General features: G+C 33.6%; 1 protein-coding gene across 6 annotated transcripts; it reads left to right on the top strand.

Annotated features, from left to right (window-relative positions):
• The first annotated feature begins 239 nt into the window (after nucleotides 1–239).
• LOC115978774 (phosphate transporter PHO1 homolog 3-like) lies at nucleotides 240–5086 on the top strand. 6 transcript variants are annotated; one of them, XM_031100637.1, is made up of 13 exons: nucleotides 240–736; nucleotides 1372–1683; nucleotides 1777–1825; nucleotides 2078–2149; nucleotides 2298–2427; nucleotides 2532–2652; nucleotides 2866–3124; nucleotides 3208–3312; nucleotides 3413–3457; nucleotides 3770–3919; nucleotides 4213–4491; nucleotides 4760–4896; nucleotides 4982–5086. In XM_031100637.1, the coding sequence occupies exons 1-13, from the start codon at nucleotides 240–242 to the stop codon at nucleotides 5079–5081; spliced, it is 2256 nt and encodes a 751-aa protein (XP_030956497.1). In that variant the 3' UTR covers nucleotides 5082–5086. The 6 variants fall into 6 exon arrangements, with proteins under 6 accessions (XP_030956497.1, XP_030956496.1, XP_030956495.1 ...); XM_031100636.1 differs by having other exon boundaries at nucleotides 240–753; nucleotides 1326–1683; XM_031100635.1 differs by having other exon boundaries at nucleotides 240–787; nucleotides 1333–1683.
• Nucleotides 5087–15085: the final 9999 nt, after the last annotated feature.

The raw sequence follows: 15085 nt of genomic DNA, 5'->3' as shown, positions 1-15085 counted from the left end.
GCAAAGCAAAGCATGCATAGGCCAGAGAGACCCATTTCACCTTGTGGCTTGAATTTGCAGACCCAGATCAGAAAATAGGAGCTGAGAGCTTAAGAGGCTTGGAGATCAGACAAGAGAATAGGAATCCAAACGAAGGTTGCTGGTGGTGGCGGATTTGGAGTAAAGCAACTAGCAAAACTAGCAACTAGCTCACTCTATATTGCTTCATTTTGTGCTGTAATAAAAGGCTAAAAGAAACCATGAAATTTGGGAAGGAATTCACAGCACAAATGGTGCCTGAATGGCAAGAAGCATACATGGATTACATTCAACTTAAATCCCTTTTGAAAGAAATCCAACGCTTCAAGCAAATAAGCAAGCCACCAACAACCCCAGATGGCCTTAAACGAAAGCTCACACTTTATAGAGCTTTTAGTGGCTTAACACAAAGAAACAACCACCCCACTGGCCCATCATCAGTTTCTAATGACATTGAAAGCCACGCCATTTTTGTAAATTCTGTGAACAATGGTGGCTCACAAAGTTATCAAACTACATTTCTCATGTCCTCTGATGAAGGTGGTGAATATGAGTTTGTTTACTTTAGGAGGCTTGATGATGAACTAAATAAAGTGAACAAGTTTTACAAGGCTAAAGTGGATGAGGTGATGAAGGAAGCAGCTATGCTGAACAAGCAAATGGATGCTTTGATTGCTTTTAGGATCAAAGTGGAGAAACCTGAAGGAGGTTTTGATAGGTCTGGGGAGATGACTCGTCTTGCTTCTGATGTTGCTGCTTCAACAGCTGCGTTGGCTGCTTCTACACCAAAAAGGGCCCGATCAAGCATTAGTAAGTGTTTGAAGCTTTTTCATATGGTTGTGTGCTTGGGAAAAAGTAATTGGCTTCTTGTTTTTGTTTTTATTTATTTATTTAAATTTTTTTTTGTCTCTGGCTTAATTTAAAAAACCATAATTGTTTTTTTGAAAATAAACTAACTTTTATCTTTGTTATCTCATATTTAATAAATAAGTTATTGAAAATTATGGCATACTAAATACTGTTGCTAATATTACACAGGTTGAAAAATTGCTAAAATTATTATCAATTTTGCTATAAAAAAATGTAAAAATTAAACTGACAATGAACTTAATTGATGTCCATATGGTAATAAATAAAATTTTGAATTATTACTTTTAAAATTTGATGCATTACTAAAATAGTGGCAAGTAAGGACTATGCTTCACAAGTTTGATATTCATAACGAGGCTAAGTATATCAAAGTTTTTGTAAAAACTGATATCAATTACTAGAACTTTGCAATATAACTAAACTAAATTTTCCATGAGCAGGAAGAGTACCCATGCCCATGGATGTGATTGAAGAGGGTCCGAGCAGCCATGGACCATCATCAGATGAGTCAAGTGATGATAAAGATGACAAAGAGAATGAAATTGTCAACCCAAAGGTTCGAGAACAGAAGCCAAAGAACCTGAAGGCCAATAGACCAGCTCCTCTTGAAATACTTAGTCATGTGAAAATGAACAACACTCTAGAGACTCCTCGTTCAACCATTAAGGGCTTACTCAAGCACCCTATGCATACAGAGCTGAATTACACTAGGGAAAATTTGAGGAAAGTTGAAGATCAACTTAAGCCAGCTTTTGTTGAATTTTACCAGAAGCTTAGGCTCCTAAAGAACTACAGGTACTAGATGGAAGTTTATTATTAAATTAGGTTGGGTTTGCTTGTCTTTCTTTCAAATGAATGCAGTTAATCATATTGCTTTGGATGATACAGCTTCTTGAATACATTGGCATTTTCAAAGATCATGAAGAAATATGATAAGGTATTTCCCCTCTCAAAAAAATGTATGTAGTGTGCATTTGAATGAAAATGAGAACTTTGCTGATTTGCTTATTTGTTGAAAGTTGGTGTAAGTATAGTCATACTTAAAAAATAATGAGATTTTAAAAAACTGTATAATGATATTTACAAGTAAAACTAAAAGAAAATAAATTTGCTAGCAAACAGACACTGCTCTTATTCCTAGGGTTTGAACATTGATTTTGGTTCTTACATTTTGAGTTTAACATTTCAGATCACTTCAAGGAAAGCATCAAAATCTTACATGAAAATGGTGGATAACTCCTACTTTGGCAGCTCTGATGAGGTAAAATTTCTCTATTCATTTGCAAATTACAATAAAGGGGAAACAAATTATTCATTCTTAAAACCACTCAAACTTTAGGTTTTGCTTATAGAAGGGTTGCTATGTCAAGTGCTTTCCTTCTAATCTGATATGCCATTTGCCATTACAGATTACCAAACTTATGGAAAGGGCCGAAGCTACATTCATCAAACATTTCTCCAATTCGAACCGCACTGATGGCATGAAAATCTTAAGACCCCAGGCAATAAGAGAAAGACATAGGATAACATTTTCCACTGGTAAGGAATTTTTTTTAGTATGAATCAAACTTCATAACAGTGATTTGGGACCAATTTTGATATCAATTTCTTTCCCTTGAATTTGGTCTTTGTAAAAACTTCAGGTTTTTTGGCTGGCTGCTCTGTAGCTCTAATATTAGCCCTTATTTTAATTGTCCGTGCGCGCAAACTCATGGCTAAGAAAGAGGCAATACAGTACATGGACAACGTGTTTCCCCTTTATAGGTATATTTCTTCTTAAACTAAATTTGTAGAACTATCTGCTATTTATGATACCATAATAAAATGTCGTGTTTTCTAAAATCTTAAAATAATAAACTAATAGAAAACGATGAATCTAATCATTATTTTAACATAACAGAGCAATACATTCTAGTATTAAGTCGTTTTAGCTGATCAATACATAACTCTTTTGATCACATGTTGAACTCTCTGCAGCTTGTTTGGCTTTATAGTTTTGCACATGTTTACGTTTGCTGCCAATATATACTTCTGGAGGCGATATCGGGTCAATTATTCCTTCATATTTGGATTCAAGCAAGGATCCGAGTTGGGGTATCTAGAAGTTCTCCTCCTCAGTTTTGGTCTTGCAGTGCTAGCATTAACCTGTGTGCTCTTAAACCTTGATATGGAGGTAGATTCAACAACAAAAGATTATGGAACATACACCGAACTTCTGCCTCTGATCTTGGTTTTAGTAAGCTTATTAAACTTAATTAATGATTTCTACATTTAACTTCTGAATATATACTCAGAACCTAATCCTGTCTTTCTGTGTAGCTTGTACTCTTCATATTATTCTGTCCATTTAACATCATGTATCGCACAAGTCGTTTCTTCTTCCTTACATGTGTCTTTCACTGTATTTGTGCTCCTTTGTACAAGGTAAATATTGGTCAAGAACTCATAATGCATAAGATTAGTAAGTTGAACCGGGGTGGTTGAGCATGAAGTCTGAACGTTTGAGAATTTCTTTCTACTGCAGGTGACACTCCTAGATTTCTTCTTGGCAGATCAATTCACTAGCCAGGTTGGTAAATTGGTGCATGTTGTTTATCAATTATTACCCAAGAATAGCACTACAACTACCACGCATTTTACTATATAATCCTTATAAATTGATTGTCAACTTTTAAAATACAAAAAAAAAAATAGAATAATAAAATTATAATGATAATAATAATACCTAAGAAATCAATTTACAATGTTATTAACATAGCACCAATCCCATTCATTATTAGTAAGTTGTAAACTGTTTGTAGTAAAATTGTTAGTAGCTTTACTAATCTCATCTATCAAGAAGTTGATGATATTGATCATTTTATTCCTACTTTTGTTGCAGGTGCAAGCCTTGAGAAGTTTGGAGTTCTACATTTGCTACTTTGGTTGGGGAGACTTCAAGCAGAGACTTCACAACTGTGAAGCAAGCAATGTATACAATACTTTCCTTTTCATTGTTGCTCTAATTCCATACTGGTCTCGACTCCTTCAGGTACCTAGACATTTCTTCCGGTACAATAATTTTAGGGATTAAAAAAAAAAAAAAAATCAAAACCATTATGGTATCAATAATTTGTAACTGACGCATGTTAAAAGTGGTGTCAGTGGTAAAGTAATGTAAAACAGTAAAAGTAACATTGCACCAATTATAATTTGAAATTTAAGAGAGTAGTGAAAAGTTTTATGAAAGCCTTTTGTGACGTCTCTAATATTGCTCTTCTTCTACGGCTACAAATTGAATGATAATTGCTTGATGGACATACTTAATTCCCTTTTCTTTTTCAGTGCCTCAGGCGCCTGTTTGAAGAGAAAGATCCTATGCAAGGATATAATGGCATTAAATATTTTCTGACTATAGTGGCTGTTAGTTTGAGGACTGCTTATAGTCTTGACAAGGGAATGCATTGGAAAAGTTTAGCTTGGATTTCCTCAGTCATTGCAGCAATGGTTTCTACATATTGGGACCTAGTTATAGATTGGGGGCTTCTTCAACGTCGATCTAAGAACCGCTGGTTGAGAGACAAGCTCCTAATCCATAACAAAAGTGTATATTTTGGAGCCATGGTGAGTGACAAAATAACTTTTAACATCTAAATAGCTTTTGATTGATGTTATTTTTTTTAAAAACTTAAAATAAACATAAAATATGCATAAAGATATACATTAATTATTAACTATCTCATTCCCTTTGTCTAATGTCCTAAGTTTTCAAAAATTATTGTGTTGCATTATCCTGTGTCAGTGTCCATGTCTATGTACGTGTGCATGATTCTTAGCTTTTATCAACGTCTAACACAGTCACACTACTAATTTTAACTTCATGACCATGCAGGTGTTGAATGTGTTGCTGAGATTTGCATGGATGCAGACTGTATTGGGTTTAAAAGTGTCTTTCTTACATACAAAGTCCTTAGTAGCCATTGTAGCTAGCCTAGAGATCATTCGTCGTGGCATGTGGAATTTCTTCAGGTAATAATAATTTTAATTAGTCATTTTGTACAAAAACTTCTTTATTTTTTGTGATAAACCTAAATTTCTACACATAAATGATCAGATTGGAGAATGAACATTTGAACAATGTTGGCAAGTACCGAGCTTTCAAGTCTGTGCCACTACCCTTCAACTATGATGAAGATGAAGATAAAGATGAATAGACTGTTTCAACTTTCTACATTTTTTTGAGAGAAGGAAAGAGAAGAGAAATAAGAAAGTTCAAATTTTCTAGAAACTATAACAGAATTTATTTATTATTACTTTTTTTTTTCATTTTTTTGGGGGATACTGAGAATTAAGATGTAGACTACATTATGTAGTCGCAATAATTTTTTTTTGTGATGGCAATCTATGATCTTGACAATCTCACACAATGTATTTATGTTGATAAATTCAATTTTTATGTTTTTTTTTTCTTGAATAATAGTAAATTTTAATCTTTTATTACAAGAACCATAATTATTGGAATTTACCTGCTGACCTCAAAAAACAAGTTGTAACAAAAATGTTGCTTTTGTTAATTAAAGGTTGTAGTACACTACTATCAATGCATGCCTCCCTCGACATGGAATGACATTAGCATACTTCTTGTTCTATTTTTTCTTTAAACCTTTTAACCTTTTTTGTTGAAGAATTTTACTCATTAATTGTTGTTGAGTTCTCTTTTATTTTATTTCTTCTTTCAAAAAGTTCAAATGCTAACTTTTATATATTGTGAATTAGATTGATGGATTCTAGAAATCACGAACATTTCATTTGGAGTGTTGTACCTGTACCTATATTAATCAGTATCGTATTCATATTATATCGGTGTTGTATTTGTTGTGTCGTGTTATAATTTTTTTAAATTGCTTATATTGCTGCATCATGCCTGTACACATAACATTGTTTGTGCTTCCTAGATGGACTTTGAAATGGAAATTTCTTTTAAGACACTTATTTTTCTATGTTCTGGGTTTCTTAGAAACGTAAATTTTACCTCTTAGAGTTGTGATCAAGATGTAAAAGACTTTCTCTATATATAAATGGACTCTTGATGGATCCCCTATTACTTCTTCTTCCTAAGTCCTAATAAATTGGTATTAAAGCCGTAGAAGATCCCCCGGTGCTTAATACAAACCACAAATTTATGCAACCAGTGTTCCAATTCAATTTGTTCAACATGTGTAATGTGTTCCTAGACAACATATATTGGACATTCATTACCTTGGTTTTTATTTTTGTTCATTCTTGTAGAATTGCCATGCTACAACTAGGAAGTCTCTTTACCACTCCTAAAAGAACAAACTTACGTCCATTCTCCAATCGTTATTCTGCATTTATTCAACCCATGCTCCAAAGCAACTTACACAGACCATTCATACGGTGTCAGTTTCAATCATTGTCATTTCTTATACAATGAAAATGATAGTGAAACTTTTTGAACTTTTATATTTGTCATGGGGCACTATAAGGCCTTTGTCCATCTTAATTAATGGATTGAGAGTCAAATCCTTATTCTGTATATATTTTAGTTAGGATTTTGTTTTTGGGGAAGGTTGAATAAAAAATTTGATGACTAAGTTTTCTGTTTTTATTTTATTTTTCCCTTTTTGGTATATATTATGCATAGTAGTATATGTATATATAAAGCAGTATTGTAAATACAAAATAAGTACTTTATAACTCACAATAATGTGTACTACAAATTACAAAGTACTATATAATTATTAAATTTCAACAAACTTGAGAAAAGAATAACAAAAAGACGTAAAGTAACTTGCACTTATCTTTCTTTTTTAATTTTTTTTTATAATGAACTTATCTTTAATCAATAAACATTTTTTGAGGAGGGAGTTAAAAAAAAGTCTTTTCTGTTATCTTTAATTTTTGAGATAATGTTAGAACGACAATGTCTACGTGTTCATAATAATCTTATGAATGTTCAATTTTTTTTTTTAAAGAATTATAAATGTCCAATTGATTTAAGTATTTAGTACATGCAAGTTACAACTGATCTCATCTTTAATGGAATTGTAACTCTTAAATATAATTTTTTTTAAAAGATATTTAGAAAAAAAGTATACATTTAAAATATAATTATATAATAAATTTAATTGGGATAAGGTTATATATATATATATATACAAGCCTCTGAGCAGGCGCATGAGAGGTTCTTTTATTTTTTTGGGTAAATGTTAATTATTTGCATTTATTATAATTTAGAAATATATTTTTTAATTTTTCAAACAAATGAAAAAGATAAACTTTAGAGATAAAATGATTTATTTTTGGGATAATTACACTTTACCCACCTGTGGTTTTCCTCTAATTTGACTTGCCTACCGTGGTTTCAATTTTAACATTTTACCCACCCGAGGTTCAATCCGTTACTGCTCTGTAACCCACCTCTCTATCTGCCATTACTCTAACACGTTTTCTTTCAAAATCAAAACACAAAACAGATCAAAAAGTTAGGGTTTTTGATTGCTTAAGAACATTTTTATGTGGTTTTGGTTGTCGATTCATCTGATTTCCTTCGTTCTCGCATCCGTCTCGGTCTCAGCCTCCGTCTCGGCGGTTTGGAGTAATGGAGGTATCTCATCAGCGTCTACTGGAGGTTTATTCCCTAATCGCATGACCCATATCTTTCTATATACCTGATGAACCTAACAAGAATCATGGGAATAGTAAGAAGCGAAAGCCAATTGCGCTTCAAAGATGTGTTAAAGATGTAGAATGTCACACATGATTGAACAACTAGTGCAAGAAAGTGCCTTAACCACAATTGATTGTCTTGTATCGCGAAAGCTGTGATTGTGTCCTGGCTGCCAAGGTGTAACAGCATAAATGGTGCCCAGAATGCCGTGAGCTCATTATGTACTTTAGGATTATTATTGCCAAAATTATGGTTTTTACTAGAAATGACACCTAGTGCAATTGTTACCACTGAATCAGCCATGAGGTAGCAAAACCACATAAAGATATGGATCCTTATTTTAACATTATATCTTCTTTGTCTGCCAAAGTGAAAGAGAGATAGTTGCAAGGTGAGACTGAGAAGGACCAGCAGTCGTAGCTCCCAATTATTCCATACTTTCTGCAGTAACTCTGGAACCACTTGAAAATGCTTTCCTGTTTTCGGGAAAATCCAACTATTCAAAACTTCACCAAGATTTAAACCAAAAGATAATATTAATGCAAACGTGTTTGATCTGTTTTGTGTTTTGATTTTGAAAGAAAATGTGTTAAAGTAACGGTAGACAAGGAGGTGGGTTACGGAGTAGTAACGGATTGAACCTTGGGTGGGTAAAGTGTCAAAATTGAAACTATGGGTAGGCAAGTCAAATTAGAGGCAAACCACAAGTGGATAAAGTGTAATTATCCCTTTATTTTTTGAACGTGAAGGGAAAAAAATTTTAAATTTAAAGAATTCTTTTTTTGAATTCAAAATGAAATTTGTGTGAGCACGTGCTCAGAGGCTCTTCAATTTTTTTGGGTAAAGATTAATAATTTGCATCTATTATAATTTAGAAATATATATTTTTATTTTTCAAACAAATAAAAATAATAAATTTTAGAGATAAATAGTAACTATAATTTCTTTTTTGGGCGTGAACGGAAAAAATCCTAAATTTTAGGAATTCTCTTTTTGAATTCAAAATGAAATTTATTATTTGACATTTGTGACCCTATTTCTAAATGAAGGTACTCTCATTAATGAGGATTTTTTTGAATCACATAAAAGTTCAGTTGAAAGTGGAGAATCCTCTTATATATAAAGGTTTGACTTACCTCTTGTATTTTTTTAACTGCATATGTCATTTTGTTTTAAATATACAATGACAAGTGGTAATGGATTTTAATCTTTATATTTTATTTATTTAGTGAGTGATGTAACAGTCTCTTATTAAAGCAAAAAGAAATTCATTTTAAAAAATGAATTGAAAGTAAGCCAAACTCTATATTTAATATAGATATAATTGTTAGTATTTAGTAATAATTTTTTAAAATTTTGGAGGACATCCCTATGTCCCAAACGTGGGTGAAATTCCCACTGATCATACATACAATCCTTATCCAAGACAATACAAATTCATATAGCAGTAACACTTATTCTTTTTTTTTCTCTTTTTTTGAGTGTAACCCTTATCCAAGACAATACAAAGTATATTCATATAGTACTTGTGCTCAAGATATTATAGTAAAATATATGAACAATATTGATATATGGTCTCACGTGTAACAAATTGGAGTGTTCTGCATTGTGATCTGTGAGTGAGTCAGAATAAGCTATCCTGGACATGGTGAGGTCACTTGTCCTTTCCGAAAATCCATAGCCCATCATACCTAGGGAGCAACAAACAATAATTCAATTCAACGAGAGTGAAAGGAGGAGAAAAGAAAGTCTGAACAACAACACAGGAAATGGAGGCTACGCTAAGACCCAGAAAAGTGCAAGCCGCCAATGGAGGCTGCGCCTTTCGAGTTTTGTCGCTTGGAGCTGGAGGAAATGTAGCCACCCATGGGTTTATGACCAGCCAACCTCGCAGCTTCCTTCTATGATAAGAACACTTGTTATCTTATATAAAATAAATGAAAACCACTTGTTATAATGAAAGATATATATATATATATATATATATATATATACACACACACCTGAGCCACCCTCTTATTCTATTTTTTTTAAAAAAACACTTGTTATACTGAAATATATTTGAGCCACCCTAAAAAAAAGCTATAAAAAAAAAAAAAAAACTATAAAAAAAAAAAAAAAAAACAGTAAAGCCAGATTAATTTTTTCTTAACAGATGCACCAATGCATCCAATACCGAAAGTATAAATTTTATAATATAGAAATTAATGTACCAATGAATGTAAATTAATTGATGGACATGTTAGGTTCTAAAGACTTAGGTTTTTATGTATTTAGAACTCTAAGGTGTATTGTTGGCAAACCATTATCAAAACAATATGTTTAGTAGTGTTTAGTCTTGCTCAAAGTTGTATTTTTTATGTAAAGTTAGAATCGAGCTAATGCAGAAGTTACTGTGCATTTTGGCCTGACTCGATCGATCGAATCTCGGGCAGAATGTGTTTTTTTGCAGATTTCCAACTCAGCCCTAGTTGTTTAAAACGTTTAGGGTTTTCTAATTTGTCCTTAGTATAAAAGACAAACTCTAACCACGTTTTAGTGTTGCTCATATTGTTGTTTGTATAAATCTCTTGTGAGATCTAGAGGAGCTTTTCTTTACACAAACTTAGGGTTTTCAAGGAGGAGATATTATCTACATCTTGATGATCAACTCAGTTGCTGCCATTGAAGCTTAAAGAAACACAAGTAGGTGTGCTTGTATCTGGTGGCGAATCCAAGAAAGAAGGAGTCCGTGGATTCGGAGCTTGCACGTGGTCGTGTCAGTAAGTTTTACTGTTGGGTAGCAATAAGAAGTCGAGCGTGGAGGCTTGTAAGTCTTATTGTATGAATTTCGATTCTTTCAAGATAGTGGATTCAGATTTACCTTGAGGATAGTTAGGTTAAATCCTCCCCAAGTTTTTACCGATTTTGGTTTCCTGGGTGATCATATCTTTGTGTTCTTTATTTTCCGCTGCTTTGCATGATATGATTGTTTTGATTGTGATAACCTAGTTTTGTTAAATTGGACTAAGTAATAACTTGGCTAATTACCTAGGTTAATCCAATTGTGTTTTAAGGGGTCTAAAAACTATCAAGTGGTATCAGAGTAGGTTGCTCTCTTGTTGTTGATCTTTTGATCACTGAGCTGATCCTTGACCCCTATTGTTATGGATTCTTGGAAAATCTTTTTGCTTGTTTATCAGCTTGCTTACTTTGTGTATGTGTCACTTGTTGTTTTTGTTAAATCTTTCCTTGGATGTCTTGGTCTTATCATATGTGATAATAATTATTTGTGTTATACTGCCTTAACTGCCTTAAAGGCACGAGATTCTTGTCTTTGGTATTTGGATAATGGTTGTTCCAGGCATATGATAGGAAACAAAGGATTATTTAAGACCCTCTTTGAAGGAAAGATTGGGACAGTCACTTTTGGAGATGGAAGTAAATCTATGATCAGAGGCATTGGAACTGTGGACATTCTAGGATTACCAGTCTTTGAAGATGTTTGGTATGTTGATGGACTGAAGGCAAATTTACTCAGCATCAGTCAGATTTGCGACAATGGACTGAATGTTCTTTTCACTAAGTATGAATGTGAGATACTTGATGGAGGAGGTGACTGTATGTGTGTTGGTGTAAGGACAACAGACAATTGTTATGGATTGACACCAAACATAAGTAACAAGTGCTTTATTGCAAAGATTGATCAAGTTGATTTGTGGCATCAATGGTTGGGGCATGCAAGTGATAAGCAGTTAGAAAAGATTTCCAAATGTGATGCAGTTTTTGGTTTACCTAAGTTTGAGAAAATTGATAAGTGCATATGTGGACCATGTCAGATAGGTAAACAGATAAAATCTAAACATCCGTCTGTAGCTAGTGTTCAAACTTCAAGACCTTTGGAGTTACTGCACATTGATTTTATGGGTCCTACTCGAGTTCAGAGTTTAGGAGGAAAGAAATATATTCTAGTAGTTGTGGATGACTTTACCAGATATACTTGGGTTGTGCTTTTGAAAGATAAAACTGAGGCTCCCGAGAAGATGATACATTTATGTAAGAAATTGCAGGTTGAAAAAGATACTGTGATAGCCAGGCTGGCTATCTTCTGCAATGATCAAGACACACATCAAGAGTTCTCTTCACCCAAAACATCACAACAAAATGGAATAGTTGAACAGAAAAATAGGGTTGTTCAGGAGATGGCACGTGTGATGCTACACAATAAAAAGTTGCCCAAATCCTTCTGGGGAGAAGCAGTTAACACTGCTTGTCATACACTCAACCGGGTGTATTTCAGATCTGATTCCAAGAAGACTCCTTATGAACTCTGGAGAGGAAAGAAGCCAATTGTTAAGTATTTCAGGATATTTGGTAGTGATTGTTACATTTTATGTGATAGAGAGAATTTAGAAAAATTTGATGCAAAGAGTGACAAGGGATATTTTTTAGGGTACTTCTCTACTAGTAGAGCATATAAAGTGTATAATCTGAGAACCAAAACAGTCATGGAATAGTCAAATGTTGTGATCAATGATGAAGTATGTCCAGAAGCACATTCAGAAAGTACTGCTCCAGTTCAAGATAAGCCTATGGAGGCTAATAACTCACTTCCTGTTGATTATGTTGGGAAACATAGTGTGAAGAGTTAATGGCGTTGAATGATGCAATTTCTGTGCCATCAAGTCCGGAACCATCCACTCCGGTTCATGAGACTCAACAGGCTCAACATGAGTTTAGTCCTTCATCAGAACAGAAAGGTACATCCACATCTCTAGTTAAAGGTCCTTCTTCTAGAGTAAGGCTTAATCATCCCTCCTCAACCATATTGGGAAGTCTGAATGATAGCATGAGATTAAGGTCAAAAGCTTTAAGTGTAATTACACACTCATGCTATTTGTCCCAATTTGAACCGAAAAAGGTAGATGAGGCACTTCAAGATGCTGATTGGGTAAACTCTATGCATGAAAAACTTCATCAATTTGTTCGGAATGATGTGTGGGAATTAGTTCCTAGACCAAATGGTGTAAATGTAATTGGAACTAAATGGATCTTTAAGAACAAGTCAGATGAACATGGCACTGTTATCAGAAATAAATCAAGACTTGTTGCTCAAGGTTACACACAAGTGGAAGTGATTGACTTCGATGAGACCTTTGTACCGGTAGCAAGATTGGAATCCATTAGGATACTGTTGGCTATAGCAAGTCATCTGAACTTCAAGCTATATCAAATGGATGTCAAAAGTGCTTTCTTGAATGGAATGTTGCAAGAAGAAGTATATGTTGAACAACCGAAAGGTTTTGTTGACCCTCACAAATCGGATGATGTGTATAAATTGAAGAGAGCTCTGTATGGTTTGAAACAAGCTCCATGGGCTTGGTATGATAGATTGACTGCATATCTCACTGAGCATGGCTTCAAAAGGGGATCTGCAGACACTACTCTCTTCATAAGAAAGGGTAAGAACAGTTTTGTTGTAACTCAAATTTATGTTGATGATATTGTTTTTGGTGCTACTAATGACTCTCTTGCTTATTCTTTTGTAGATGAAATGAAGGCTATGTTTGAAATGAGTATGGTTGGTGAACTAACTTATTTCTTGGGATTACAGGTGAAGTAAACGGACTCAGGGATCTACATCAACCAAGCAAAATATGCAAGGAATCTAGTCAAGAGATTTGGACTGGACAATGCTGCACATGCCAGAACAGCAATGGCCACCAATGCAAAATTAACAAATGATCCGTCAGGTGAGTCTGTTGATGTTACATTATACAGAAGTATGATTGGATGCCTTTTATATTTGACTGCTAGTCGGCTTGATATTGCCTTTAGTGTTGGTGTTTGTTCTAGATTTCAATTTAATCCTAAAGTTTTACACTTAAATGCTGTCAAAAGAATCATTAAATATGTTGGTTGAACTAGTGATTATGGATTATTTTATAGTAAAGAGTCTAATCTGTCTCTTACTGGTTTTTCTGATTCTGATTGGGCTGATAATGCTGATGATAGAAAAAGCACCACTGGTGGGTGTTTTTATGTTGGAGCCAATCTCGTTACTTGGATGAGTAAAAAGCAAAATTCTGTGTCCTTGTCTACTGCCGAGGCAGAATATATTGTTGCTGGAAGTTGTTGCTCACAACTTCTTTGGATAAAAAAGGTTTTAACTGATTATGGGATATCCCAAGATACCATGGTTGTTTACTGTGATAACTTTAGTGCTATTGACATATCTAAGAACTCTGTTCAACATTCTAAGACTAAGCACATAGAGATTAGATATCACTTCATTAGGGATCTTGTTGAAAGAAAGATTGTGTGTCTTGAGTATATTCCTACTGAACGTCAGAATGCTGACATCTTCACCAAACCTCTTAATAGAAGTAGGTTTGAGATACTTCGTCAAGTAATTAGTGTGATTCTATGTCCCTGATCTGTCTTGGCCTTCATGGTCCTTGTGCTTCATTACTCTACCCTTTGTGACCATTATTCTTTGGTTTTGTGTTTCTTTTGTTTCTAGGATTTGCATTACATAATATTCATGCATTTCATTCTAGGTGTTTAAAAAAAAAAAAAAAAAAGGAAAAGGGAAGAAAAAGGAAGCAAATTGTGTTTTGCACTAGTTTCTTGGTTTTTGAGAACAAGATTGGTCAATTTATTTTCATATAACATGTCTTTTGTACCTTGTTTAGCCTTGATGAGCTTACTTATTGCACTTTACTAGTTGAAACTTTGTAGTGCATGTTGTGTGGGAAAGATGTTTATGGTTTTGATCACTTTGTCTTGATCTTGAAGTCACATGTTTTTTGACTGTCGGACTTGAACTTTTAGAGAAAGACATAAATAACCATCTCACCACTATTCACTACCCAATCATGAACACCTTAGTGCATATCATAAGATTTTATATTCGAGAAAATGTAGCACATGCACAAAAAGAACATAAGGTGTAGCCTCGGTTTAATTGCTTAATGCTTAAAATTGGTGTGTACTATTAGGCTTGATACCAAATCACATAATTAAAATTGGTGTGTACATTATCCTGACTTTTTAATAAGTTTCTGAATAAATTAAAATTGGTATGTATATTATGAGGCAAAATTCAAGAAACTTACATGATTGCAAGCTTATGATCTAGGAGATGTGAGAGTTATATGATGTAACTCTTTAGGTGATAGTCTCTTTTAAATTCTATGTAATGAATTTTGTAGACTTTGTGATTGATTGTTATTTACATATCACCTCACATGCATCTTAAATTTTTGCTAGTTGCACACACTACACGAGTTATTCTTTGCTAAACATTGTACATGTTATTGTGTGTGTTTATGGTCTGACTAACCAAGTTTGCAATTACTTTGAATTCTGTGCAAAATTGATTTGATGCTTGAAAATTTATGGAGAATGCAAGAAATTTTAAATTTGGGAAATTTGGGCTTCAATTCTTGTTTTTGAAAATCATATCATCACATACTCATGCATTGTGATTCCTATAATTCTTTTCTTTGAGTTGTTTCTAAAACTTTTTCAAAAACTGTGTTTTTC

The sequence above is a fragment of the Quercus lobata genome, chromosome 3 (assembly GCF_001633185.2).
Source record: "Quercus lobata isolate SW786 chromosome 3, ValleyOak3.0 Primary Assembly, whole genome shotgun sequence".
NCBI lineage: Eukaryota > Viridiplantae > Streptophyta > Magnoliopsida > Fagales > Fagaceae > Quercus > Quercus lobata.
This window is presented reverse-complemented; position numbering and strand designations above follow the sequence as displayed.